Source organism: Mustela nivalis, assembly GCF_964662115.1.
Source record: "Mustela nivalis genome assembly, chromosome: 19".
In the NCBI taxonomy this organism is placed as follows: Eukaryota; Metazoa; Chordata; class Mammalia; order Carnivora; family Mustelidae; genus Mustela; species Mustela nivalis.
The window spans coordinates 6,458,587-6,482,336 of NC_139038.1; the positions used below are offsets into that span (position 1 = coordinate 6,458,587).

Genomic DNA, 23,750 nt, shown 5'->3' on the forward strand with positions numbered 1-23,750 from the left:
CTGGAACTAGGAAACGGGCCATGGCGTGGTCGGAGAGGGGCGGCTGGGCTTTGCCTGCAGACAGCTAGGAGCTGGTCCAGAGCCGCAGAGCGCGCGAGACTGTGAGGTGTGGGTGGTCCGGGCAGCCGTGGGCTCCGGGCAGAGGCCGTCGCGTCCTGCGAGCAGGTGAGGAGGATGTGACCTCCAGCGGTGGCCGGGGTGTGGCCCCGAGCTTCCGGACAGGAGACAGAGTTAGGAGGCCAGATGGAAGGGCGTGGTGAGGAGCACATGTGGGGTCTCTGCCCCTCTCGCTTGGGGCGGGGGCGGTGGTGGGTGCGATGCGGAACCGGAGGGGAGCGGCAGGGCGGAGAGAGGAGGGCTGCGGGGCGCGGCGCGGGGAGCTTCACTTCTGGACGTTAACCTCCGCAACAGGTCCGTGTTTACAGAATGCTGCTCCTGCCTGTGCGTTTCCATGATGTTTGATCCCACCCCGTGGGGTGAAAGACAGAATCCGGAAAAAAGTCTCTGAAATACTTACGAGAGAGAAACTCTCTTCCTCGAGGAGTTCCCGACTGCCCACGCTTTTTACCTTCCCTCTTTCCGCCCTGGGCACTGCGGCCCCGGGGAATGCGCTCCCCGGGCAGTCGCACTCTGCACTTGGTTCTCCATCCCTTGGGCGGCCTCCTTTCTCCCTGTGTTCGGGTGTTCACTACGAGGTCCCGGGCCAGGGTCCGCTAGTCCGGCCACCTTTGAGCATCCGTTGCCGTGTGGCCTGTGCAGACAGCGGAGTGCCCGGCGCGAGGGCGTCTGGGGTGTGGTGAGAGGCACGGAGCAGGCCGCCGGCGCCCTCACCAGTAAGCACCGATGCCCCGAGAGGAAGCGGGCCCTGCGCAGGCGGGAGCACGTCCAGATGCTGTGGCTCGGGGCCAGCACGGGAGCGAAGGGCGTGGAGGGCCGGCAGGGGCCCCGGCCTGGGAGAGGGGCCTCAGAGCTGGGCTCGGCCAGATTTGGGGGTGCGGGGCCTGCACAACAGTCAGGGGAGGAAGGCAGCCGTGTGGTGCAGGGGGGCTGGGGGAAACCCCAAGACAGACCAGCCTCCATAACCCTGTGTTCTCCCGCCCTTTCCAGACCTTAGAGTCTTCCATCCAGGGCCTCCGGATAATGTGAAGCTGAGTGAGCCTCCCAGATCCAGCATGACAAACTGACAGACTGACAAACTGACACATGCGCTGACACAGCCCCGCCGTGTGCATGGTGGTGAGGAGAGCCAGCCGCAAGGAAACACTGAAGACACGTTCGCGCAAATACCGTGTGTGTGTTTTTGTTTGACTATAATCGGTGACAGTGTTGGTTTTTTAAAAGCAGCAGTGATACGGGGTTATTTTGTTTTTGTTTTTGCTATTTCATTCCATTCTTGACCAAAGCTTCTCTTTAAGTAGTTTATTATGGAAAATTGTCACACTAACTTAAAGGAGAGGGTGGGAGATATGTCAATTGTCGCCTCAACAGTTAAATAAAAGTACTGAATGTGGTTTTCGTTTTGTTTCCTTCCGCTACTTCTGCTAGAAAGATAGGGACCAAAAAAAATTTGTTAGCAAAATAGGTTTTAGGGTAAACTCTGGGATTCTGGGTTTCTGAAACCCAGGCACCCTGTACCACCTCTGGGAAAACAGCCTTTCCTGAATGCTGCCTTCCAGCCTCGCAGCGCGGCCTCTGCGCCGGGGTGTGCGCGAGGCAGCAGGAAGGGCCACCCCGGTGCCCGGAGAGGGACATGTTAGCTTACCGTTTCCGTTAGACATTACTGGGCCCAAACTAAGTTGTTCTCACCAAAGTTTGACGTTCCGAGGCTGAGAATCTTGAGAGGTACAAATGTAAATAATTAGCAAAGGAAATAAACACAGAGTAGCCTTGAGCACAGCCATATTCCTGATCGCTCTGGCCCGGAGAAGGGGAGCGGTCGAGGCCCCCCACCAAGAGTTCTTGCCTTTGCGTGAGAAAGAATTCAAGAAACAAGCCATTTAGAGACCAGATGAAGTGTACGACTAGAAGAGTGCACAGTGAAGTTGACAGAGTAGCAGTTGCTCTTCCCAGATGGAGTGGCCCTGACCCCCGTCCACCACCGCCGTTTTACCTCTAACAAGGGGTTTGATAAGTTTTTCAAAATTAGCTGCTTGTACAGGGAGGGGCTCACTCTTTAACTTTGGGTTTATCATTTCCATTGGGCGGTTTTCCCGTTGCCTAGGGTTACAGAATTACCCACAGGGGGCAGTGGTGAGAGGGTCCAAACTCTGTGGCTCTTACTGCTTAGAGGGACAGGGATCTTGTGGCTTTTTATGCCATGCTGATTTTAGGTTAAGACCTAAACCCAAAATGACTTGACTTTAATCAACTTGCCTCCCGAGCCTCCCCTACCTCCTACCTCACTGTGATTCGAAGACAGCCCCGGTTTTAGGACACCGGTAACCGTGCTTCTCAGAGCACATCATGATGTATTCTCGAGTGATTTTATCCTTCTGGTGTCTCACGGGGAGCGTTACTTTCCTCCAGGAGAGAATCTCAGCAGCCTGGTGGGCCTGCCTCCCGTTTGCTGGACCCCAGTGACAGGAACTCTGTGTGTGTGTGTTTGCCCCCCAGGCATCTGCGAGGCTGTTCTCACCTAAACAGGATTTAGCTCAAAATTTCTTTTTTGTTTCATTAAGTCACATGGTTTGGCCAGGAAGTCCAGAGGTTTTTAGAGAGACGCTGTATTCCGGCAACAAAGAAGTTTCCAACTTTGCCTCCAAGGACTTAGCCAGAATTTTTTTGTTGTTTTTTTTTTAACTTGGGTCATTTCTCACCCATCCACCTGGAAACCCACGGTGCTTCTGGGCCCGGGTCCACAATAACTATCAATCTGGGGGGGCCTCTGGGTGACTGCCAAAGCCCTTTGATTCAAGGCTTTGGGCTTTGACGTCAGGTTATAGTTCTGCCAAGCTGTGTGACCTTGGGCGATCTAGGTAACGGCTGAGCCTCCATATCGTCAGCTGTAAAATAGCAGTAGAGATGGGATCAGTAGAGGCATCTGGGTGGCTCAGTGGGTTAAGCGCCTGCCTTCAGCTCAGGTCATGATCCCACGGTCCTGGGATTGAGCGGAATTGGGCTCCCTAAAAGGGAGTCTCCTTCTCCCTCTCCCCTACCCCATCCCTCCCCCTCACAGCTTGTGCTTTCTCTCTCTCTCTTGCCTTCTCTTTCTCAAATAAAATCTTAAAAAAACAAACAGGATTAGTAATTTCAGCTAATCAGTAAAGCCGAAATTCACTTTCAGGCTTGGCACTGGCCCTTTTATAGGCCCCGGAGACCCTTAATAACAGTGTGAAGCAGTGTCTAAAGGATCTTGCTACCCCCCCTCAAAAAAAACTCCAGTAGTTCTTTGCAGAATATTCTGAGAGAGAAAGGCTGAGTTCAGCTTCTGAATCCAGATTGATTGCTTCGACGACTCTTCAGTTTGGCTCAATGGCCATCAGTCGAGTGGTTTACAGCTCCCACGTGTGCCCTAACTCCGGAGGCAGTGGTGTAGAGGGCCAGGGTTTCCCTCGGTGCCTGCAGTGTGCCCAAGCCGTGAGCTACCCCGTGTGGACTCAGGTCCCATGTAGATCAGTTACCTGAATTATAAGGTTATTTCTTTATACATGTATAATTTAAATACTGGGTGCAGTAGGTAGAGTAATGTCCCCCCAAAGATGACCATGTCCTAATCCCAGAACTGTGAACTTGGCTGATGTAATTAAGTTAAAGTTATCCAGGTGGGCCCGATGTGGTCCCAGGGACCTTTATGAGGGAGACACGCAGGTGAGTCAGATGCGGCCATGGGACCAAAAAAGGCCGGCGGCCTCTAGCCACCGAGAAAGACAAGGAAACAAGCTCTCCCCTGGAGCCTCCGGCAGGAACGCCACACTGCCCACCACACTGCCCACCGAGGCCAGAGACTTTGACCTCCAGAAACGTAAGCGAATACCTTTGTGTTGTTTGCAGCTGTCCTGTTTGTGGCAAGTTGCTAAAGCAGCAATAGGAAGCTAATACCTACGCGATCGATTCAGGAAAAGGAAGGAAACGCGTTCTAGAACGTTTTTCAAATTGAGGGGCAGAGCCCATTCGTGGTTGTAAAAATCCATTTCGTAGGTCATGACTGGCATTCGAAAAACAAGAAAAGAATATTTGGCGTGGCAGTGAACACGCCACAATACCTCGGTTTCAGATACACGTGGGGGTGTGTCTGGGTTCACGATATCCGGCACTGTGGGTCGTGATCAGAAAAAGTTGGAAAGGGGCGCCTGGGTGGCTCAGTCGGTTAAGTGTCTGCCTTCGGCTCAGGTCATGATCCCAGGGACCTGGGGTCAAGTCCCGCATCGGGAGGAGGTGGGGGGGGATTCAGGTTCTCTCTCTCCCTCCCGCTCCGCCTGCTTGTGCTCTCTCTCACTCTGAAAAAAAAAAAAAAAAGAAAAAAGTGGGATAGCCACCACCTTTCCGATATTCACCCAGGGGCGGGGGGGGGGGGTTAGGGTGGGAGGGTTGCCCGGGTGCCCAGAAGGGTGCTGTAGCCACACCTTTGATGCACCACCTGAGTATAGCTCCTGGACCAGGCACCGAGGTACACAGCTGATAGGTGTCAACTACTCCCAACAACCCTACAGGGTTGTTTGGAACTGTCACTGCCACATTTTAAAGATGACAAAACAAGTCCGTGGGGGGGGGGAGTGGAAGGGGGGTGCTGGCTGGCTGAGTCAGTGGAGCAAGTAAGTGACTTGATCTTGGGATTGCGGAGTTCCAGCCCCACCCAAGGTGGAGAGGGCCCCAGTGGTAACCGCTAAGCACGCCCCCTGCTGGGCGAGGGCGGGAAGTGGAGACCCCTGGTGAGCAAGCCCAGGCGAGTCCCGTGGGGACACTTCCAAATATACCTTGGGGCGTTTGGTTGTAGTGTCCGATCAGACTGGCACAAAACCCTGTGGCTTGGAAGGGGGTGTGCAACAGGGGCACCAGGATAGGAGATGCTAAGCGAGCTCTGGGCCTCCTGGGCTTTGTCCACCACACAAGCAGGTATGGCCTGGGAGAGGAGACACAGGGGTTTCTCCTCTTCCTCCTCACGGGGATCAGGTGGCAGTCCCTTGCTCTCAGCGACAGAGAACCATGGTCCCCTTGTTGCGCGCGGGGGTGGGGGGCACGATCAGACTGGGTGTTTCAGGAAAGGTTTTCCTCCCCCCTCCCCCACTGCGGGGGCCCGCCCACCGCGTCCAGAGTCCAGATGTCTGGAGCGTGGCTGCCCTCTTGTGACCAGGAGGCAGCAAGGCCAGTGCCGCCAGGAGGTAGGAACTGAAAGCCAGAAAGAACCTGGAGGACCTGAGGAGATCGCACCAGCCGCCAGGGACTGGCCTCCTCCAACTCCGCCCACCCCGAAGACGAGTCAGCCTGGGGGTGTCGCCGCCTTCCTCGGAAACCTGAGAAGGGGGAGGGCAGCATCTTCCCCCCCAGGGCCGGGGGGGTGGGAGCAGTTTCCAGGAAGAAATGAGCTCTTTGAGTTGTTCCAGAACCCGGAGTGAAATCCTTCCAACCCCGGGTTCCCCTCACTCAAGGAGTCGCTTCACTTCAGGCTTGGAGAACTGTGTGCCCCCTCAGGACCCCTGCCAGGGCTTCCCGGTGTGAGGCGGTCTTCCCTCAACCACCAGGCCTGCGAGGGGGGCTGGCGGTGCTTCCCAGGAGTCAGGCTCGCTAACGGGGCCGGAGATGGAGCGCATGTCACAGTGCTTTGCCTGAAGCTCATTTCTCCCACACCTGCACTCCCGCAACAGGTGCCGCGGGGCCTCGTGAACGCAGGTGCGCAGCAGAGCAAATACCAACAGTTCACACGCTCGGTTTTCACGGGGAGGGAGGGAATCCTCAGGTGTTCGGATTTGTCCGGATGCTTTTAGCGATGGGGAGCAAAATCTCCAGCCTCCTGAATAGGTAGCATCCTTGGCTCATTGGCAGCAGCAGGTTGGGCTGGAGCCCACCAGTCAGACTTTGACTCGGGTGCGGGTCAGTTCTCTGGGCTTTTCTCCACGGCGAGATGGGAGGGCTGGTGACAGCCCCGCAGTGTCTCCTCCCGCCGGGAAGGCTGGTAGTCCCGCAAACCGTAGCTGAGGCTTCTCCCCGGAGACTCGATCGTGGAAGAGCTCCCGTGTTCGCACACATGTCCTCCTCCCCACCCCACCCCCCACCCCCCACCCCCCGGAGGCAGAATCCAGTGTGACCAGCGCTAGGACAGGAGCGCAGGTCGGGGCTGGGAGTCCCGCGGACACCTCCAGTGGGGGCAGGGGTTGTGGGCAAAGAGCTAAGAGACACGTCCTGCGTTAGAAACCGAAGTTGGCCAGGAGGGGACAGGGTGTTTGGAAAAGGGTTCCAGGCCGGAAGAACATGTGTCACGGCCCCGAGAGCTGTCAGGGTGGGAGTCTGGCAAGACCCGCACCGCACCTGCCACCGGCCGCCTGTGGCTGACCCTGGGCGAGGGGACTCCACGGGAGGGGCCTGGCCGGCTGGGAGGGCACAGCGGGGTCTTCACCAGGGTCTCCCCCATCTCCCCGCCCCCTGGCCACGTCTCCACTGATGAGGAAGAGGCTAAGGACGGAAAGACTCGCAAATTCACGTGGTTGCCACGCCAGCCGGCAACTTAACGGCGAGAAGCGGACGGCCGCGGAAGCCAAGAGCAAGGAGCCCTCCTTGAGAGAGGGAGCTGGGCCAGCCAGGGTCGCCGCAGGACGCCCGCGGACAGCCCTGCCCCGGGCGCATTTTGCAGTAAGGGCGGGGTGGGGGTGGGAGGGGTTGCGGCGGCAGGGGCCGGCGGCCCCGCCTCGCCTTCCTGCCCGCCGCGGGTTCCGGGCCTGCACTTTTTGCGCCCTGTGGGCATCAGCGCCCCGAGGAAGGATGGAGAGGGCGCTCTCTCCGCGGTGGGCACGTGTGCTCTCCGGCTGTGCGCCTCCCTGAGCCTCAGTTTCCCCACCCGTTAAGTTGCGAGGGGCGGTCGCGGAGGGTTTCTGGGCGCCTGGGCGCCGCGCAGCCCCCACCCCGGATGGGTGGGCGGGGCCTGGGATCCGGCGGCCGCCACCCTGGTCGCCGCCCCCGTCCCCGCGGGGCTGAGGCTGGGAGGCCCCGCCCCCCGCCCACGAGGAAGTGGCTGCGGCGCGGCGCGGGGCCCAGAGCCGGTTCGGCGCGTCGACTGCCCAGAGTCCGCGGCCGGGGCGCCGGGAGGTGAGGGGCTTGGGGACCCCCGGAGGGGAAGGGGCGCTCCCGGGGGAGGGGGCGGGGAGTTGCATGCAGGTGAGGAGGGTGCCGGGCGTCCGCAGACGTAGGGGCGCGGGGAGGGGGTGCCCGGGTTGAAGGGGCACAGGGCTGGGGGCTTGCCAGGTGTGTGGGTCCGCCTGGAGGTGAGGGGACCTCGGGATGGCGGGCCGGTTCCGGGGTGGGGGCCCACTCCAGGCGAGGGAAATTCAGGGCTCCCTGCTCCCCGGCGCCCTCGGGGCGGCCCCGGCCCCCGTGGTGCCGCCCCGGCCTCCTCCTCCCTGCCCTTGCCTCTACCCCGCTGTCTGTCCCCCCGCTGTTTCGGGCCGCGAGGGCCCCACGCCCAGTCACTTCCCCTCCATCCTCCAGCCTTCCGGGTTGCTCGGGCCGGGAAATGAGCTGGCGCCCCCGCCCACCTTGCCCCTCCCGCCTCCCCTCCCCCGCGCCACCTCCCCGGGCCCCCCCGCGCACCCCTCCGCCCCTAGGGCCCGGGTTCGCGGTCCTCACCCGGAGGGGTTCCCGAACGCCGAGCGGAGCGGCCCCTCCTTGGCCCGCGGGGAAAGCAGCGGGGCCCGCCCAGGGCGGTGACAGTAACCCTGAAAAGACTAGCGGGAAGCCCCGGAACCAGCCTAGCGCAGGGACCGAGCAGGAGGCGCTCCCGGGGTTCTTCCAGGCTCTCTCCGGACTCCCCACGCCTGACAGGCAGTGCTGCCCAGTGGTTAAGGGCCTCTGGGACTGGGGTAAAAGTGCCAGCTTCCTCACTGGCCCATGACCTTAGCAAGCCATCTAACGTCCCTGGGCCTCAACCTTTCTCATCTGTAAAATGGGGCATCCTGAGGCTTATATGGAATAATGGGTGGAAGGCGCTTGGCAACGTGCCTGGCACAGGGTACAGAGGTGTGCTCCTAACTGTTGCCACTACCATCCACATTAATCAAAGTGTCTGGATGATGTTAACCTCTGAGATTTGGGGTCAGAATCTCACAGCTGTGAGCTGTGTGGCTTGGAGCAAATCTTGGCTTTTTGTCGGAGTCTGTTCCCTTATGTACAAAATGAAGGTTAAAACAAACAAACAAACACAAAACTACTTAACTTAGTCTTGCTTTCAGGGGTAAAAGAGAATGTATGTCCAAGCCTTGGCTAAAAATACCCGGCATTTAAAGATGCCAGTAAAGGTAGTTTGTGTGTGTCTTTGTGTGTAATCCACTACCTCCTTTTGGATAGTTAAACGGTATCCCAACATGTTAGTGTCACAGTTTACTCTTGCCATATTTGTAGTCATCTGGATTTTTCCACACTTCCATCATTCTAAAGGGGGTTATTATGAACATGTTTGCTTAAAAAAAAAAAAAAAAAAGTCAGTGGTTATTTTCTTGGCACCAAAATGAATTTATGCCACCAAAGAGTGTTAATTTTTAAGTTCCTGTTCATATTATTCTGTTTGTTCCAACACAGTTGTTGAATTGTTACCGTATTGCTCTCAGAAAGGCTAAACAAATTAGTAACAAATGAGTTTCTCCACAACTCTGCCAACATTGCGTTTTATGTGTTTTTGGATTTTGTTTTGTTTGGATTGCTTTATTAATAAGTTTTATGGTGCCTTTCTAGGACTGTTTTCATTTTTATTTCTTGACTTGATTTTTGCCTCGTTTTTAAGACTTCAGGAGCAGACCTGGGGAGGAGGGATTAGCTGGTTTTTGTGGGGTGGCAAGGGCTACTCCATATACATAGGAAGTTGAGTAACTGCTTAGCACGAGTGCAAAATGGCTTGCTGGCAGCTCCCTGGAGCGCCTGAGCTGGGTGGGGACTTCCCTGAGTGCCTGTAGGGCCAAGATCCTGCTCCAGACTGCTCTTTCCTGGCTTAGCCTCAGATACAGCCAAACCTCTGGCTTCAGAGAAGACTGGCCAAGCTTCTCTGAAAGCAATGAGAAACCTTACAGCCGGTACCTTGTTCACCGCAGCCTTTCCTGATCCAGATGTGAAGGAAGAATTGGCTGAGGCATCCAGCCAGTATGGAGAGAGGCAGAATTTGCCCCCAGCACTGTAAGGAGGGAGCACTAAGCCAGGCTTTTCCTGGCTTGCTCTGCTTTGGAGGGGAGCTGGAGTTCTTCCTAAATGCTCAGAGACCACCTTCTAGAGTTCAGGTTTCCAAGCTTTGCTAATCATTGACCCTAATCAGGAAGAAGAAGAAAAAAAAAATGAGCACAAACTCCCCAGTAAATATTTAAAAACTGCGTACATATGCCACTGAGATAATAAAGCCTATTTCTTACAGCCCATCCCCTAAAGGAAAGGATGGATTCGTTCAACCACATTTAAGAAATATCATCGAGCACCTGTTATGTGTGCCAGGCACTCTAGTTGGTGCTGGGGATACATAGGTGGACAGAGCACATACCCTACCCCTGGGGAGCTTACCTCCCTATCCCAGAGTCTGGTCTCTGGCAACCCCTGCAGGGAAACCCACACCCTACTTTGGAGACCCAACCCCCCTCCCAGACTTCAGGCCACCCTTCCCCACGCTGCCCCAGCTCTGGGTGATGTCCCGCCCATTCATACGGAGCGTTCACTGTGTGCTGGAAGGATGCCAGCGAAGGGCTACCGGGGAACACGGAGATCTTGGCTTGAGGCTGGCAAGGGGAGGCAGGCCGAGGAAACTCAGCATTTGGCCCACACTCCCCCAGCCTCTGTTTCTGGGGTTATGAGGCACAGATTCCTAGTCCCAACACCGTACCCAGAGCGCCTTCCTCCCTTTGACCCCAGAAGTCCAGTGGGCCCAGGGTGCTGGCTCACAGGGCTGCAGTGTTAAGTGGCCGGGCCGGGCGGGGCGGGGCGGGGAGGGGAGGGGAGGGGAGGGGGGGGTGGGATCCGGAGGCCATGACTTCAGTCTGCCTTTGTCTCCCTCTTGAGCCATTGCTCAGGTATTGTGTTGTCAACACAATTGGGCAAAGCAACTCTAATTGCATACTCTTTTCGGGGGACTGGCTGGCGGTGGGTGCTAGCCCCCTCCCCCACCCACAGAAGTTTCCTGGGAACGATGAAGTCAGAGTTGTGCGGGAGGGTGGCTGAGCGTGAAGGCTGCCTCCCTGCGTCTGACCACACCGGGAACAATCCAGTGATTCTCCTCTAGGAGGATGTAGCCCTGAGGCAACAGTGGCCCGAGAAGCTACTCCCCTCTCTGGGTTACCACTTCCTCATTGCTGACTTGGGGGTTGGGAGTCATTGCTGAGGCAATGCTTTAGTTTTAGTTGCTTTGCAGAAATTATGAAAAAGTTATGAAAAGGGGAAGATGCACCTCTTCTCTCCCACCCCCTTCCCCTGGAAATACCCCAAGTCCCTTTAAGGTGTTAGTTAATGCAGCGTACTAGGAGTATTTCTGTCTGAATTCATGCTAAAGTGTGATTGGCTGATAGATGTGGTCTGAGCCTCCCCTCATCACCCTGCCTGTCCCACTGTGCCTGTGGCCGTCTTTATTAGCCCCTTCCTCTCCCACTTGAGGACCTTTGGGTCCTAAGAAACAATGGTCAGGGCTCCCCAAGTCCTCTTGCCTGTGTTACTAGTATGGGGGCTGCTGTCTTCAGCAGACCCAACCTCTCCATCCAAACAGCCTGGAACTCTGGAACATCACACTAGACAGACTTTTTAGAGCCTGGCCCCCAGGTCTAGTTAGATACTCTTGCCCAAGACCCAACAAGAAGCAGAGACACCTGGCCACACAGTCTGGGCCCAATGGAGCTGGGAAGTTAATTCTGCAGACAAGCTGTGGGCCCAGAGACCCTCAGGGGTGTAGCCACGGGGCTTCTTCCTTCTGGGCCAGTGGGGCTGAAGGGTTGGGGGGATGTGGTTGGCCTTCACAGCACCGGCAGGAGCCCGGCCAGGGTGTGGAAGTGGGCCTCTGGCCTTCTCTCTGCCCCGCTGGTGACCTTGGAAAATAAGGGTGGGCAGATTAGCACGGATAGCCCTGGTCCTCGCACTTCGTAGTCTTGTCGTCAGTGGTGGGGATGGTGACGAAGTGCTCCAGCCAAGCTGGGTGCCTGTGCTGCCCTGGCCAGTGGCACCGGAAGTGCTGGGGGAAGTCCTCATCAGGCTTGCTGACCTGAGCTGAGGGACCCGAAGTGCCGCTTCCGGGGGCCTTTGTCTTCCACAGAGAGGCCTTATAAGGAGAGGCTGGGGAAGCGGCCGCGGTGGGAGCCGTGTGCTTGTGTGTGCGCGTGCAAGGCTGGACACATGGGAGCGTGCAGGGGTAGTGTGCTTGTGTGCAAGGCTGAACGTGGAGAATGTGGGGGCAGTGTGGTTGTGTGCGTGTGCAAGACGACACGTGGGAACATGCGGGAGCAGTGTGCTTGTGTGCCTGTGCAAAGCTGAACAGGTGGGAGCATGTGGGAGCAGTGTGCTTGTGTGTGTGCGTGCAAGGCTGAACTCGTGAGAGCAGTGTGCGTGTGTGTGCACAGCTGAACACATGGGAGCATGCAGGGCAGTGTGCTTGTGTGCGCTTGCAAGGCTGAACACGAGACCGGTGTGTGTGCATGAACACAGTAACACAGAGCAGTGTACTTGTGCACGTGTGTGAGGCTGAACATGCGCGTATGTGTGTGGCCTGAGCCTGGGCTGCAGCTGTGTCCGCTTTCTCTGCCTCAGCAGTATCGATCAAGAACTCACTTGGTGCCCTTGGTGCTCCAGGCACATCCCTGTCCTGTACCTGCACATGTGTCTTTGTACCCCTGAGACCTGGGCTGCCCCAGGAACCTTCCAGAGCTTCCTGCTATAAATAAAAACAGGTTTTGGATCTGGGGTGGGCTGGAGGAGCAGGGCCCACAAGACGGTGAGCTGGGGTCAGGAAGCCAGGCCCAGCAGGATATGTGGGGCCGCCTGGAGCAGGCTGGTCCCTGAGCCCTGGATTTCTCGGGGGACAGTGGGCTACATGCAGCCAGTTCTTGGGGCTGGACCCCTAGTCCACGCTGTGCCTCAGCAGAGCCTCATGTAAGCGGCCGTTCTCCTGAGGGGCCAGGGAGGTGCCCAGTAAGTTTCCTGGGGTGTTCGGGGCTCAAGCCCGGGGCTGGGGAGAAGCCATCCTTTAGCCTAGTCCATGAGCTGCAAACCTGCCAACTGGTTCCTGGTGACACCTGCCAGGTGTGAGGGTGGATAGCGCTGAACCTCAGCCTCTCCGTCTGTCCTCTGGGGCTGTGGCATCTGAGCACTAAAGTCAAGAACACTTGTGTGTGGGGGGGGGATGGGTGAACTAGGGGAAGGCGACTAAGGGCACACTTGTCTTGATGCGCGGAGTACCAAGCAGAATTGAGTCACTAGGCTGTGCACCAGAAGCTAATGTAGCACTGCGCTGTAATCCTGGAATGAAAAAAAAGAGAGAGAGAGAGAGAGAGATGCCTGGACTGCTTAGAGCTGGCAAGGGAGGAGCATTCTGGATCTGTTGGGTGGTTGGGGGAGGGTTGCTTTCTTCTAAGATTTTAAGACCTCTCTACACCCACCACGGGGCTTGAACACACCACCCCAACTTCAAGAGTCGCATGCTCTACTGACTGAGCCAGCCAGACGCCCCCATAGTTTAACTTTTTAATAAAGAACTTCCTCTCCTGGGCACTAGTGACCCTATACAGTCGTGTTCATCCCGTACTTGGGGAGCTTAGGCCCTGGGGAGAGCACCGTGGACAAGACCAGTGAGCGCTGTGTGCCTCCAGCTCCGCAGGTGCAGCGAATGAGTGCAGAGTGACAGAGGGTCAGTGGTGATCCTCTGCGGGGAGTCTTCCCTCCGGGAATAGGGAGCCCCGGGGTAGGCTGAGGTGGCGGCCTTGGACACAGACCTGAAGAGCAGCCATGCGGGCTTGGCAGGCAGGTGCGCAGTCAGGGGAGCTCTGGGGACCTGGGGAACAGCCAGTGCAAAGGCCTGAGCCCCGTGGGCCCTGGGATCAGCCGCTGAGTCGGGGAGACAGACGCCCACACGGGTGGGTTGTGGCTGGGTGTTCCCCCGCGGGAGGGGCGTCTCGTGAACACCCGAATGTGTGCCAGGCATGACTTAATGTCTTCTTTTACCCTGTCAACCCCTCTGGGGGCAGGATTCCTGTTCCCGCGGGGCAGATGGGGACACTGAGGTTCGGAGGGGTGAGCGGTACGCCCAGGGTCAGTCACGGGCGGCAAGTAGGGGAGAGCACGGGTTTGAGGAAGTCAAGTTCACCTGGGGTCTTTCCAGTTGAGTAGGACTTGGCCAAATGGAACAGGGTGGGCAGAGCTGGGCGGGGAGGGGATGGTGGGGGCAAGGAACTGCCCCTCCCCCACTCGTGTGTATCCCACCCCGCTTCAGGCTCAGGGCAATTTCAGCAGCAGGGGAGGAAGGGGTCTGTGTGTCTGTGTGTCGGTCCGTGCCCTCACCTGCAGGCCCCTGCAGACCAGCTTCCTGCCCACCCCCGTGAAATCCAGAGCTCTGGGTGTGGGAGGTGCCTGCTGTGGGCTGGGCACCGCTCTCATTTCATCCTCACTCCCTCCTTTTAAAAACATTTTATTTTAAATTTATTTAATTTGAGAGCAAGACCATGAGTGGGGAGGGGGCGAGTGGTGGAGGGAGAGGGACAAGCAGACCCTTCGCTGAGCAGGCAGCCCGATGCGGGCTCGATCCCCAGCCTGAGGTCGTGACCTGAGCAGAAGGCAGATGCTTCATGGACTGAGCCACCCAGGCGTCCCTCCTGCCATCCTTCTGAGGGGGATGCCCTCTGTCCTGGAGGAAACTGAGGCACAGATGATGAGGGACACCTGACCTGAAACAGGGTTAGCACACCCCACTCAAGGGAAGACCAGGCTGGCCCCTGCTGCCCTCCCACAAGGTTGGCTGGGGCCCGTCCTGGGGTCAGAGGCGGGGATTGACGGGGGGTCCCTCCTCTCTCGGGTGCAGGAGCTAAGCAGCCATGGCGTACCACAGCTTCCTGGTGGAGCCCATCAGCTGCCATGCCTGGAACAAGGACCGCACCCGTGAGTGCCACCGTCACAGGATGACCTGGGGAGGGGAGAGCCCCCCCCCCCCCCCCGAGTGCGGATGGGCGGTACAGCAGCTGGGCGCCCTAGACTGTGGTCTCTGAGGGTTGCCTGTGCCCTTCCTTCACCTCTGGTCCCGAGGATGTAAGAGGGGTTGGACGAGTTCTGGCCACACACAGGGGCAGCTGGCGAGGGTGGCCGTGAGGGGGTGGAGGGGAGACTGCGGCCCCATGCTGGGCCAGGCCCTGCTGCAGATGCCACTGGGGCTCCCAGGCTGGGCTGAGAAATGAAGATGGCTTGGAGGGAAAGCCCTGGGAGGCAGAGGCGCTGGCTTAGAAAAGGCGGCCAGGGAGGTCTTTGCGGGGAGGTGAAGGAGACCTGGCGGCAGAGCGCCGGGCACTGTCCAGAGCAGCAAGCATCTCAGGGCTGGAGATGGGGAGCAGAGAGCAGGGGCGGGAGGGGAAGTCACGAGATTGCCGTGGGGGTGCCTGTGGGTAGTGGGTGAGGGGAAGGATGGCTAGTCCCAGGGGAGGGGTCGCAAGGTGCTTCAGGGAGCCCTGCACCAAAGCAGAGGGATGAAGGGTGTTCCTGGGAGAGGGTCTTGAGGAAATGGGGAACCTGGGCACTCACACCTCCTCCTCCCTACCCCCACCCATCTTTCCTACAGAGATTGCCATCTGCCCCAACAACCACGAGGTGCACATCTATGAGAAGAGCGGGGCCAAGTGGGTCAAGGTGCATGAGCTCAAGGAGCACAATGGGCAGGTGACAGGTACGGCAGGCTGACTCGGAAAAGGAGATGGGATGGGGAGGTCCAGCCAGTCATCCTATCCTGTCAGGTAGGATAGTTTGGGTTGCAAGTAACACAACCCTAATTCAAACCGGCTCAAGTTATAAAGGGATCATGTTGGCTCACATTACTGAAAAACTAAAGAGGTTTCTGGGCTTCAGGAAAGGCTTGATCCAGCATCTCAGTTCAACATAGCCAAGGACCCATTTCTTTTCTGTCTCTTGGCTTTTCAGCCTGTTTGATAGTATTTTGGAGAGCGGTAACACTCTCACTGGCACCCCCTGGAGCAGCTTGTATCCGCATTGTGGCCTCTAAGCCCCTCCTACATGGATGCCAGGGAGCCTTTCTGCTTGGATGACTTTAACCTGGTTTCTCACCGTCTCACAGGCATCGACTGGGCCCCTGAGAGTAACCGCATCGTGACCTGCGGCACAGACCGCAATGCCTACGTGTGGACGCTGAAGGGCCGCACGTGGAAGCCCACACTCGTCATCCTGCGGATCAACCGTGCTGCTCGCTGTGTGCGCTGGGCGCCCCAGGAGAACAAGTTTGCCGTGGGTAGTGGCTCCCGTGTCATCTCTATCTGCTATTTTGAGCAGGAAAATGACTGGTAGGTGCCTGGGCAGGGGCATGGTGGGTTTGAAGGGACCCTGGGGCTGCAGACCTAATGGTGGCAGGACTAGTGTCCCAGACAGCACTGGACAGGCTTCAGGAGCCCTGTTCGCATGGCCCTGGGGAAGTATGTCCTCTCTGGACCTTGTAGTTGAGGCGACAGGCACTTGCACAACTCTGTCTCATTACTAAGGGCACAGATCACCCCAGGACCCCTTCTGTGGGCATTGCTTAAAGCCCCGTACACTCGCTTGCATGGACTCCCTGACAGCCCCCTGGACTGGGCTTCTGTTGTCCCCGTTTTTCAGACGAGCGAAGTAAGGTCCTGCGCTCAGGTCACTCGTCTGAGACGTCCAGCCTGTCGTGCTCCAGGGCCACTTCATCTTTTCCCCTGGGTCCCTGAGGGCAGAGGCTAGGCTGGAGTCGGGGAGAACGGAGATCGAAGTCCGCCCTGGCCGGTTAGCCGCTACATGACTGAGCCTGCCCCAGGCTTGCTGTGGGTTTCAGTTAGGCCGCCAGGGATAGAGTTCCCAGCTGGAGGGGCCCCGCACCCCACTGGCCTGATCCGGGCCTCTCCCTTCGGAGAAACTGGGGGTTCTGCAGGTCCCTGGGAATGTGGAGTCCCTGGGGCACTGGGGACTTGGGTGCTGAGACTGCCGGTCCCCCTCCCCTCCCCTCTGCCTGTCCGTGTTTGCAGGTGGGTTTGCAAGCACATCAAGAAGCCCATTCGCTCCACGGTGCTCAGCCTGGACTGGCACCCCAACAACGTGCTGCTGGCCGCGGGCTCCTGTGACTTCAAGTGCAGGTAAGCAGGGGCCTCCCCGATACCAGCACAGGAACCGGGGTGGAGGGAGCCCCGCGCCCTGCCTTCCAGACCCACTCTGCCACCAGCAGGGGGACCTGGGGCCTCGGTCCAGCATCTGTGAGGTTTCGGCGGGGCTGCCGCTGGGTCCTGTCTCCAGCCCTCAGAGAGTGTTGGCAGGTTGCAGCCCTGGCTACCGCTTCACGTCAGCAAGGTCACTTTCCCAGGCCCTCCTCTCCTTCAGTTAGTTTCCTTGTCTTCCATCCCAAGGACAGTGAGTGGGGGGACCTGTCTCACACCGGCATCCACGACCGGGCTTAGACCAATCGGCCTCATCATCGGGGGCCTGGAATGCAGCGCCCCCAGGTTGCCACTGGCTCTTTGTGCTTGTGGGCGTAGCACCCGGGAGCCTGCCGAGCCATGGCTCCCAGCTCCAGACAGGTGGCCTGGGTCTCTGCCTGGGAAAGGCTGCGGCAGGCCCCAGGGGCTCCTCTGGAGGCCCTGGCCAGGAGAGGGTGACATCCCACTGAGGCTCTGTTGGTGGGTGGGGAGCTGATCTGCCCAGTGCCCCCGTGCTGGCCCTGGGACAGAGCGAGGACGTCAGCACGTGGGAAAGTGGTGTACTGGGTAGAGCCGGTGGGGAAGGCGGCCGGCCTGATTTAAGGTGCAGAGCAGGGGCGCCTGGGTGGCTCAGTGGGTTAAGCCTCTGCTTTCGGCTCAGGTCATGATCTCAGCGTCCTGGGATTGAGCCCCACATTGGGAATCTCTGCTCAGCAGGGAGCCTAGTCCCCACCCCGCCACCGCCTGCCTTCCTACTTGTGATCTCTATCAAATAACTAAAATCTTTAAAAAAAAAAAAGTGTGGAGCAGGGAGGAGGAGGGGCATTCTAGGGGCTGGCTGTGGAGTGGAGGCACCTGCATGATGGGGACCCAGACACCCCCCGGGGCCGTGTCAGCTGTGCAGAGTCAGGCCTCAGAGGAGGGCCCAGGAGTGCCCGGGACATTGACTGCACCAGGAGGGCCCTGAAGCCCACACTCGTCCGAGTGAAGATGCTGGTCACAAAAAGCCGGCGCTGGTGCCCACCAGCTCCCAGCTGGGCACTCTGGCCTCCCCAGGCCCCTCCCGGACCCCCTCGGTCACCACGGCCTCTCCTGGTCTCTCCTGGCAGGATCTTCTCGGCCTACATCAAGGAGGTGGAGGAACGGCCAGCACCCACCCCATGGGGCTCCAAGATGCCCTTCGGGGAGCTGATGTTTGAGTCCAGCAGTAGCTGCGGCTGGGTGCACGGCGTCTGCTTTTCCGCCAGCGGCAGCCGCGTGGCCTGGGTCAGCCACGACAGCACCGTGTGCCTGGCTGACGCCGACAAGAAAATGGCGTGAGTACAGGACCCCAGGGTCAGGGGGCAACCAAGACCCAGAGCAGGAGGGGCTGGAGCGACTGACCTCTCTCTCTCTCTCTCTCAGAGTCGCGACTCTGGCCTCTGAAACGCTGCCGCTGCTGGCCCTGACCTTCATCACAGACAACAGTCTGGTGGCAGCGGTGAGGCAGGGAGGGGGGCAGAGAGGGGGCGGTTAGACCTGCTCCCCACTGGTCTCCCCCACCTTCTCTTCCTCCTGGGGCAGAACGGGCTGCATCTGCTCCAACAAGGCCCCGGTGGCAGCGCTTGCCGCAGTGCAGGTGTTGGGGGGCCCTGCTCAGTGCCGGGGAGCTGCGTCTCCCTCATGTGCCCCAGCTGCCACGGAGGAGGGGGGGGGAGGCAGAATCACGCGCGGGAGCCCGCGCTCTCTGCTTACATCGTCCCGGCCGGGGTCCCGCGCATCCAGAGGGCGCCGCTCTCCTCCCCTGCCCACCCTCCTGACCCCACTTCCCCCGGTAGCAAACACACTGAGAGTCCCAGACGGGGGTCACCCTGCTTTGCCTCCAGAAGCGTGCAGCAGAGCGGGTGTAACCGGCTGGGCAGGACGTAACTTCCCTGAGCTTCCAGGGGAAGGAGGCCGCCCCCAGCTGCTCCTCCTGACACCAGCACCTGGTCCCTTTCCGTACGCCCCGGGTATCGGGACTGGTCTCCACACCGTTTCCCGGTGCGTAAGATGGGTGCTGTGCCCGCCCCGGCCACACTCCCAGGACATCCCCTCCCTGTCACAGGGCCACGACTGCTTCCCGGTGCTGTTTACCTACGATGGCACCACAGGGACTCTGAGCTTCGGCGGGCGACTGGACGTGCCCAAGCAGAGCTCGCAGCGCGGCCTGACGGCCCGAGAGCGCTTCCAGAACCTGGACAAGAAGGCGAGCTCAGACGGCAGCGTGGCCTCCGGTGCTGGCCTGGACTCGCTGCACAAGAACAGCGTGAGGTGAGGGCGGGACCAACCTTGACTCCCCCCGCAGCAGTGTGTGTGTGTGTGTGGGGGGGTCCTGACTTGGGCAGCGGGGCGACCTCTGGGTGGCACAAAAACAGCATTAGGTGAGGGCAGCGCAGGCGCTGTGCTCGGCGTTTTTAGGACATGGTGGTGTGGGGACCATCCCAGTTCTCTGGGGCAACCAGGCCCATGGGCCAGAGCCGTGGCTGAGCCATCCTGCGGCCGCCTCCCTGAGCAGCGAGGCAGGATGACGCAGGAGAAACTGTCCCCAACGCCCCAGTCCTGCCAGCCCCAGGGGTCCACCCATGGCCAAGCAAGGACAAGTACAAGGGAACTTCCTAACCAGCCCCCCCGCCAGGTGGACCCCCGTGGCCGTCCCCTCCAGTGTCCTTTTCGGACCCAACGCCTGAGCCCGGCTTTCAGGACTCGTTGGAACGACCCTGTGGGTCCTCCCAGCCCCTGGTTTTGCCTTCCCCGATCCTGCTACAAGCCTGTCACTCTGGACATTCCCCACACAATGTGGGATCCGTGCCCTGCCTGGCCTCCGCGCGTCTGGTTCCATGTGCCTGGGCTTCCCTCCCGCTCCTTCAAGCAGACTCGGGAGCCCCGTCCTCTGCAGCCCCGGCGGGGTGCTCCCCGGGCTCGCCGCGGGGCACGGCCCACCTGCCCAGCCCCGCACTTCTCACCCGAGCCGGCAGGCCTGAATGAAGGGTGGGAGCTCCCGGAGGCGGGCGGCTCCCGTCCAGCAGAGGGCTCCGGCTGGGACCCATCAAGCTCTCCTCTGTGCAGCCAGATCTCGGTGCTCAGCGGGGGGAAGGCCAAGTGCTCCCAGTTCTGCACCACGGGAATGGATGGCGGCATGAGCATCTGGGACGTGAAGGTGAGTCCTAGCCCGCCCTGGCCCTTCCTCCCGGATCCCTCCAGGAGGAAGGCACTTGCTTGGACTGAAGGTGGTGGGAGATGAGGGGCACCCCCTGGGGCACCTCCCTTTCGGGCCGAGACTCCAATCCAGGTCTGCCTGACTCCAAAGGCCGGGTTCTCTGTCCTCCGGCAGGTTGGGGCTGGGCTGGCTCGGGCCCAGGTCCCTAGGGGTGGGGGGGGTGTGGGACAGCTGCAAACCAGACTGTCTCTTCTGCTGTCTCCTTCCAGAGCCTGGAATCAGCCTTGAAGGACCTCAAGATCAAATGACCTGTGACGCAGAGCTTGCCCTCATCCCAGCTGCTGGGGGAGGGGTCAGGGAGGCTAAGGGTCGCTTTGCTGAATTTTTCGAGGGTAGCAGTTTGGGTTCCCCTGGGGACTGCTCCAGGCGGAGGGGAGGGAGGGGGGAGAAGCTTTTCTTAACTATTGAAGGAACATGTGCCTTTTTCTTATAAAGAGATGCTTTCATTTATTGTTAAAAATGTTCTCAAAGCACTGTGCTGGTCATAAACTGCTTCAACAACATGACGTAATAAAAAAGCAGTCTCAGAGCTGGTCTCCTGTGTTTGGAAGAAGGGCATGTTCGCACGGGCACAGGTCCCTTCTGCTCTACCGACAGAATTGATCCTGAAGCCCCAGGGCCTTCTCACCGCTCCCCCTCCCCCCTCCCCCCAGTCCAGCCAGGGCACGGCCAGACCCCGGTGGCTTCCTGTCACTGGGGAGTCAGATTCCCAGACCAGACTTGCACATTCAGGCTGCTTCTGGGTTTTAATGGAAATTGATTTCTCTGCTTGATGTCTGCAGCTGGTTTCTGATAAATGCACATCACTTCCTAAGACAGTTCCCCCCCATTCCTGTTCCGTCCAGAGGGCCTTTTCTGTTGAACACGTGCTCCTCAGGTCCGTTTATTCAGTCACAGCCAGGTACTGAGCTACATCCACAGATCTGGCCTTACGTTTGCAGGACGGAGGGCACCCAAACACGCCTTCTCCTGGACTGCTCTAGGGCCCTTCCCTCAGAACAGCCCCCAGTCAGAAGGGGCCCCCACTGACTCTCAAATCACAAGATAGAAATTCTAAGATCCGGGAGACAAGCCACACAACTCTCACTCTCAATGCTTGCCAAGCCCCCCCCCCACCAGCCCCTACCAGCCCTCTGTTAAGTGACCTTCTGGTCCTGGAGCTGACTGGACTGTTGTCAGGGCCTAGAAGGCCAGGAAGGTGTCCACATACCTTTTTTTTTTTTTTTTAATAGCTCACCTCAGGGCTGAGAAGTGGCCCCAGAATATCCACGTTCTTCTGAGACCCTAATGAGCGGGACGAGCAGCAAGCGTGCTCTTGTTCAGCTGCAGAGGCCTCGTGGATGTCAACTGTTTGCCCTGGTTATAGACAGAGTACTTGGCTTAAAACTGACACGTTCAATCTTTTGCTTCTAAGAAGAAGGAAAAGACATTAGAGGACGCGATCGGATAGGGCTGGGCTCCTGTGGCAGGTGGGAAGTCCCATCAGGGAAGGAGGCGATCTGGACCCTGTTCTGTGATGGACAGGTCACCAGCGGACACCAGGCCCACCGGCCAGGCTTTCTGGGCTTTCCTCTGCACCCCGCCCCACTGGATGTTGAGGACAGTGGAGGGGACAAGCAGCTCATCGCCTCTGGCAGTGGATAATGACAACCCAGTGTTGGGGTCGGGGGAGAAAAGGAGGAATTGTGACGGAGTTAAGACTCCAGGCAAGTGGGCGCCTGGGTGGCTCAGTGGGTTAAGCCGCTGCCTTCGGCTCAGGTCATGATCTCAGGGTCCTGGGATCGAGTCCCGCATCGGGCTCTCTGCTCAGCAGGGAGCCTGCTTCCCTCTCTCTCTCTGCCTGCCTCTCCATCTACTTGTGATTTCTCTCTGTCAAATAAATAAATAAAATCTTTAAAAAAAAAAAAAAAAAAAAAGACTCCAGGCAAGTGATAACGTACAAGAAGGGCTGTAAGGGGCGCTTGGGGGGCTCCGTGGGTGAAGCCTCTGCCTTCGGCTCAGCTCATGATCTCAGGGTCCTGGGATCGAGGCCCAAATCGGGCTCTCTGCTCAGCAGGGAGCCTGCTCCCCCCACCCCCGTGCCTGCCTCTCTGCCTGCCTGTGACCTCTCTGTGAAATAAATAAAATCTTAAAAAAAAAAAAAAAAAGGAAGGGCTGTGAGCAAGGGTTTGACCTGTCTAGGAGCTGGAGGACTGATGTGTGCAGGCCAGGGATGAGATGGCTGGTAAAACTGCGAAGGTCCCAGAGACCAGTTCCTGGAGGTCCTTGCGATCCTGGGGAATAAGGCCACTAAAATGGGAAGAGACATGAAGCTGCTGCTACAGCTGTGTGGGTGTGAGGGGACTGGGAATAGCACAGGCCCTGGGGACCAGCAGGATTCAGGGGATGAGGGACAGGGAGGAGCTGGGATGACCTGGGTGAGTGCAGGAGAACACAACACGGAAAATCCTAATACACCAGAGTCACTGTTTCCCCACTGTGAGAAGGCTTTGGGGTGCCCGGGGGGCTCAGGTAAGCATCTTTGATTTTCGACTCAGGTCATGATCTCAAGGTTGTGAGATCGAGCCCTGTGTCAGGCTGTGTGTGGAGCCTGCTTGCGATTCTCTCTCTCTCCCTGTGCCCCTGTTCCCATGCGCATTCTCTCTCTCAAATCTCTGGGGGGGGGGGGGGAGAGCGGCCTTGTTACCCCTTTCTTTCTTTTTTTTTTTTTTTTTTAATTTATTTGTTTGACAGATAGAGATCACAGGTAGGCAGAGAGAGAGAGAGAGAGGAGGAAACAGGCTCCCCACTGAGCAGAGAGCCTGATGTAGGGCTCGATCCCAGGACCCTGGGATCATGACCTGAGCCGAAGGCAGAGGCTTTAACCCACTGAGCCACCCAGGCGCCCCTTGTTACCCCTTTCTAAGAGAAAACTGAATGCCAGAGAAAGAAGTTACCTCCTCAGAGCCTCATGGGCAGGACGCAGCAGAGCCAGGATCCAAACTCAGGTCTGACTTCCAGGCCCCACTGGAGGGGCACCTGCTGAGAGATACTCGACGTGGGTCCGGTCGCTAGCTGAGCGGGAAAGGACATGCTTCACGCCAGAAGTCTTGCGGACACCTCACTCCGGTACACCAGTGAGATCTGTATGACCACTCAGAGGCTGGCTTCTGGTCGCAGCAGGGACGTCCTGGCTTCCAGTCTCACACCAAGGTCCAGCCAGACAAGGACAAGTCCTGGGCACACAGGGAGCCCTGCTGGCCCTGCCACTCCTGCAAACTCCTGGCTGCCAGCACGCTGGAGGCCACCTCCTTACCACCCCGTGCGGCTCCAGTTCGGCCGGCCGGCAGCCCCCAGAGCCAACAACAGGATACTCTGTCCATGAGCTTCCAGACAGCCACCACCTTCTTGTTTGTCTTCTCTGAGAACCGCATTTTCACGGCACCGACCTGGAATAGCTGCCGCACGACCTCCAGGGCAGGGCAGTTTGCCCTCCTGGGCAAACTCAGGGTCAGTCCCACTCCTCAGGTCCGGGGTCAGGGATTTTCTGCAGATGCTGGCAGCTGTGGAACCCCTTCAGGGGCTCCTGGGGCTGCCGAGCTCCAGCATGGTCAAGGCCAGGGGACATGGCAGGAGTCCTTAGAAGTCAGGGGCCCAATTCCATCTCTGCCACTAAATCTTTCTGACCTCAGGCCAGACCCCTTCTTGGCACCGGGTGCTGACCTCTCAGGACCGTACACAAAGGATGCTGGTGTTCACAAGGTGGAGTGCCCCTGAGGAAGGGGTGTGGGAGAAGGGGCAGCCACAGTGGCCAAGTCTGCAGGCGGCTCACATGATGGTGCTAAGCCCGACTCCCTGCCGCCATCCCCTCCGTCCAGGGTAGTAAGGATGGCATGAGGTCATGCCTGGCAATCACGCTTCCTCCCAGCACTGAAATCCTGAGACTGTGAACACCAGGACACCTGGAGGGCAAGGCAGGGAGGCGTGGTGCTACTGTAGTAGACTGTGGACTGGGCCCTGGC

At 58.7% G+C, this 23,750-nt stretch overlaps 2 protein-coding genes and 1 long non-coding RNA gene across 3 annotated transcripts in view; 2 read left to right on the forward strand and 1 right to left on the reverse strand.

The window, feature by feature from the left end:
• Nucleotides 1-1,511, forward strand: part of ARPC1A (actin related protein 2/3 complex subunit 1A) — a 30,698-nt gene extending 29,187 nt beyond the window's left edge. Inside the window, exon 10 of the mRNA XM_082712778.1 lies at nt 1,108-1,511. Within this exon, the coding sequence (XP_082568904.1) occupies nt 1,108-1,146 (39 nt within the window). The 3' untranslated portion in view covers nt 1,147-1,511. The remainder of the gene's footprint in view (nt 1-1,107) is intronic.
• A 5,352-nt stretch (nt 1,512-6,863) lies between these two features.
• On the forward strand, nt 6,864-20,278 carry ARPC1B (actin related protein 2/3 complex subunit 1B). The gene is made up of 10 exons (XM_082712771.1): nt 6,864-7,236; nt 14,168-14,244; nt 14,915-15,019; nt 15,425-15,647; nt 16,347-16,454; nt 17,621-17,827; nt 17,916-17,991; nt 18,598-18,803; nt 19,599-19,689; nt 19,959-20,278. The coding sequence occupies exons 2-10, from the start codon at nt 14,181-14,183 to the stop codon at nt 19,995-19,997; spliced, it is 1,119 nt and encodes a 372-aa protein (XP_082568897.1). The 5' UTR covers nt 6,864-7,236; nt 14,168-14,180; the 3' UTR covers nt 19,998-20,278.
• Nucleotides 19,957-22,406, reverse strand: LOC309854089. Its single transcript, XR_014306091.1, has 2 exons — nt 21,923-22,406; nt 19,957-21,105 (listed from the first exon to the last, which is right to left on the reverse strand). It is a non-coding gene; the product is annotated as an uncharacterized lncRNA (long non-coding RNA).
• Between the last annotated feature and the right edge of the window lie 1,344 nt (nt 22,407-23,750).